We start from the raw sequence: 4,259 nt of genomic DNA on the forward strand, positions 1-4,259 counted from the left end.
CTGTGTCCTAGCCTTTTTGCAGTGCCCTGTCCCTCTCCTTCAACCCACGAGCTGTGGCAGTCTTCATGTACAAGTGCCCTGGAAAAAAAACTCAGGAGAGCAGGCTTTTCCATAAGGCAATTGAGCTGTGCACATTCCTCTCCACGCTGTTGTTTTCTTCTTCCAGCTACCTTGTCAGTCAGGAGCTCTGGCTGGTGATGGAGCACATGGACGGAGGCTCTTTGACTGACGTTATTAGCGAGACATGGGTGGCCATAGGACAGATAGCAGCTGTCTGTCGGGAGGTAAGGGATCCCACTTGTGCTTCTGATGGCTTGGAATGGATTGTCCTTGTAAAGAGGCGGTGTGAACAGCAGTGATTTCATCTTCAGAGCTTTGGTCCTCTCTTGCTCTTATGATCCAGAGGAGAAAGAGGCTCTCAAGTTAACTGCCCGCCAGTGTCCCTGCTCTTTCAAAGCTAATATGCCTTCACTTGGAAAGACACTGCTCTCCTAGTGTTGCAGCAGCAAGCTCTTCCTCTTGACAGCACCGTGCCCTGTCATTGCTCACTGTTCCCCTAGAAATGGTTGAATCTTTTACAGAAGTTCTTGGGTGATGAAATGCGATCCCTAAGTTTTACCCTCCTGTTTGTTTTGTCTCTCTCAGTGCCTGCAGGGACTGGCTTTCCTTCATTCCAACCGGGTCATCCACAGAGACATCAAAAGCAACAACATTCTTCTGGGCCTGGATGGAGCGGTGAAGTTGGGTGGGTATTCTTGCTTGGGCTCAGCGTTCCGGGGATGCAGTGTGGGGCTGCTGTGGAGTCACTGCCATGTCCCCAACAGCGGTGCTTGGCAGAGTGCACGGACCACTCCTGCAGGCGAAGAGCACAGCTGCAAGGGGCAGAGAGGTCTAGAGAGGAACATGATGTTAAGAGTGGCTTTGGTTTGGGTGCGTCCCTTCTAGGGGCGGCGAGTTCCAATCAAAACTTTCAGGTGAATAAATGAAAGGCACTGCATGAAGCATGGGGCTTTTGTTCAGGGGACAACGCCTTATTTGCTTGGTTGCAGCCTTGAGGAAACAGAGCACGGCCACTTTCCCTGATACATCCAGCACCGCACTCTCAGACTTTGAGTGGGCAATTCTTTTCCTTGGGTTCCTCACTGAAGCTTGTCTGAACAGTGTTTGTCTTTGTCCTCAGCTGATTTTGGCCTCTGTGCTCAGCTCAGCCCTGAGCACAGGAAACGGAGCTCCATGGTCAGGACTGTTTACTGGATGGCCCCTGAAGTTGTGAGAAGCCAACCCTACGGCCCCAAGGTGGACATCTGGTCTCTCGGCATCGTGGCAATAGAGATGCTGGAAGGAGAGCCTCCTTACTTTAAGGAGAGCCCTTCCATGGTAAGGTGTAAAGACCCTCAGACACCGGTGTCTTTGTAATCTGTCCCATCTTCTGTCTCCCATGAGACAAAATGCCATCCCCACCTGCTTGAACTACTTCCACCAAGGTCCCCTTCTAAAAATGGCCCTGCAGCACACCAGCATCTGCTGGAGCTCTCTTGCCCTCACCGGGAGAACCTCAGAAGGGAAGTGGCACGTAGCCACTTCAGAAACCTTTCCTCTTGGCCTTCAGCGATGCTGGAAATATCTGGGGCGCTTTTGGATCTCTCTGAGCTCTATCTCAACCAGACAGTTTCAGGCTCCTAAACCATCTCTGTATTGTTCTGTCCTGTGTCTGGGTGGTCTGGGTAAGTTTAGGATCTTGCTTTCACAGACTGCAGCCCTAACTGTCTGCCGAATCCTTGGCTGTTTCTTGGGACATGAAAGAAATTGAGGGGCTTATTGCCCCTTTGCAGCTCCTGCAAACACGGATTTCCTTTGAGCTGGACTTGTTTCTCTTTGCTGGCTGCATCACAGGAAACCAAAGTTCAGCTTCCCATAGACCTTTTTCCGTGCTTGTAGAAATCTTGCAAAGGGATGCTACCTAGCTAAAGATGACTCTCTCATGATTCGTGGTGCTGAAGAAACTGGCAACTGAAAGAGCTCCGCTTGTCCTGGCACTGCTGTTCCGCAGTCGGGTGAACGTGGCTGGTGCTTAACCAGTGGGGTCTGGGTGCTCAGGTGCGGCTATGGAAGAAAGAGGGAGAGAGTCTCATGCTTCCTTCTCCTTCAGGCTCAAGACCTGATAGCCAGAGAAAGGACACCACAGCTGCAGAACCCCTGGCTACACTCCTCTCTCCTGCATGACTTCCTGAACTGCTGCCTGCAGAGGGACGGGGAGAGGCGAGCGTCTGCCCAGGAACTTCTGCAGGTAAAGAGGGAAGCGGCTGCAGGTGGAACAGCTGTCCCATCTCAGGCCTGGCTTCTCGGCTAAACGCCAAGGCATCAGATGGGCCCCCCTCCTGGTAATCTCCACGCCTGGTGCTTTTCCAATGAAAACTAAGTAGGATCCTACACTGCTTGGGGTTGCAAGGCACCTGCGAAGGTCATCAAGTCCAACCGCCCTGCCCTGGGTGGGGACACCTTCAAGGAGGTCAGGTTGCTCCCAGCTCCTTCTGGCCTGACCTCAAATGTTTCCAGGGCTGGGGCACCTCCCAGCTCTCTGGGCAACCTGTGCCAGCGTTTCACCGCTCTCCCCGTAAACAGTTTCTTCCCTAGACCCAGTTTGAGTTGACTTTCTTTTAGTTTCAATCCAGTTCCCCTATTGCAACTGGCTCAGTGAACAACTGTGTCCCCATGCTTCTTCTAAGCCCCCTTGAAGTATGGAAAGGTGGTAAGAAGGTCTCCTCGGGGCCTGCTCTTCTCCAGGCTGAGCAAGCCCAATTCTCTCAGCCTTTCCTCAGAGGAGAGCTTCCACCTTCTGATCATTCCTGTGGCCTGCTTTTGCACTTGGATGCTGCATTCAGTTTGACCTGGTAGCAAAAGGCCTGAAGTAGGACGATGCCAGGCCTGAAATGGTGCTGGAGGAGCCCAACGGAAGCAGTCCCAGCCGAGTGGTCTGAGATTTGGCTGTGTTTGAGGTGGTGGAGGATCCTGAGCAATGGCTTATGCCTCTCCTCTCTTTGGGCAACTAAAGTAGTCCATGCCTGGAGAAAAGAGGAACCTAAGGGAGTCTCCTGAAAGGAGCAAAGCCCTGGGACAGCAAGCAGCATTCCCAGAGTGCTGTCAGGGCAAAACACCCAGGAAGCAGAAGACACCCTGAGGAATGGATTTGTGGATTATGGGCCAGCTTTGCCTGGAATAGCAAGGTCCTGGACATGAAGACAGAGATGCAGATGTTCCCCTCCGTCCTATTTCTGCATCTTTCTGGCAAGCAGAGGAGTCCTGCTTCAGCCTGTGAGGAAGGGAGTTTGGAAAGTAATGCTTCCTCGCTTTTTTTTTTCCCCTTTGGGTAGCATCCATTCCTACAATCAGCCGAGCCTCTATCCAGGCTGGTTCCTGTGATCATTGCAGCGAAGCAGTCGAGGGAGTACAGGAGATAACAAGACCATTTCTGGACGGCTTTCTTGAGTGGGACTCAGAATAAAAACTCGGTAAGACCTCAACTCTGCTGGAAGATTCCCTTCCTTGTCACCTTGTGAAGAAACTCTACATTCACTTCCCAACTGTCCACTGTTTCTTACAGATGGAAAGTCCCAGTTCTGCGGTATTTGGTATGGTCTGGAATTGGGAAGAGTCTCCTTCCTTGATCAACTCCACAGTGAACTGAACAGAACGGAACTGAACTGAAGGAAGGGAGGGAGGGAGAGAGGGCTGGGGGAGGCGGGGGAGGGAGGTGGGGGAGGGAGGGAGGAGGGGGGAGAGAGGGAGTGAGGGAGGCAGGAGAGGAAGGGAGGTGAAGTGAGGGAGAGAGGCAGGAAGGAAAGAAGGCCAGGAGGCAGAAAGGCAGGAAGGCAGAAAGGCAGGAAGGAAGGAAGGAAGGAAGGGCAAGAGGCATTTCTCCTGTGAGTTGAGTCACTGAGGTGAAAAGGTAAAAGGTGGAATTCTGGTTCGTTCCCAGTAGACGGCTCCCAAAGCATAGAGGGGACAGCAATGCTGAATGGCCCCTAGGGACATAGTTCAGTGGTGGACATGGCTGTGTTTTGTTAGACTCGATGATCCTCGCTGCACAATTCTATAACCCTGCAGAAACCCTCAAGTGGTGGCAGAAACCCTCTCCTGATGCCAAACCCTGTAGGAGCCCTGACCAGGCTTGTCAGGGACATGCAGGTCTGGCCGGCTTCTTGCCCACATCAGCAAATAAGTGGACAATGGGAGAAGGGTGTTTCTTTTCTTCTGTTTTG

The 4,259-nt window shown here is 52.4% G+C and overlaps 1 protein-coding gene across 1 annotated transcript in view; it reads left to right on the forward strand.

Moving 5' to 3' along the window:
- The window catches only part of LOC113951528 (serine/threonine-protein kinase PAK 3-like), a 26,609-nt gene extending 22,862 nt beyond the window's left edge, over nucleotides 1–3,747 (forward strand). The window contains exons 14-19 of the mRNA XM_027652588.1: nucleotides 167–284; nucleotides 646–745; nucleotides 1,181–1,377; nucleotides 2,150–2,287; nucleotides 3,372–3,509; nucleotides 3,602–3,747. Coding sequence (XP_027508389.1) covers nucleotides 167–284; nucleotides 646–745; nucleotides 1,181–1,377; nucleotides 2,150–2,287; nucleotides 3,372–3,458 — 640 coding nt within the window. The 3' untranslated portion in view covers nucleotides 3,459–3,509; nucleotides 3,602–3,747. The remainder of the gene's footprint in view (nucleotides 1–166; nucleotides 285–645; nucleotides 746–1,180; nucleotides 1,378–2,149; nucleotides 2,288–3,371; nucleotides 3,510–3,601) is intronic.
- The last annotated feature ends 512 nt before the right edge of the window (nucleotides 3,748–4,259 follow it).

This window comes from Corapipo altera, unplaced genomic scaffold, assembly GCF_003945725.1.
Source record: "Corapipo altera isolate COAL_440 unplaced genomic scaffold, ASM394572v1 61286, whole genome shotgun sequence".
Classification (NCBI taxonomy): Eukaryota; Metazoa; Chordata; class Aves; order Passeriformes; family Pipridae; genus Corapipo; species Corapipo altera.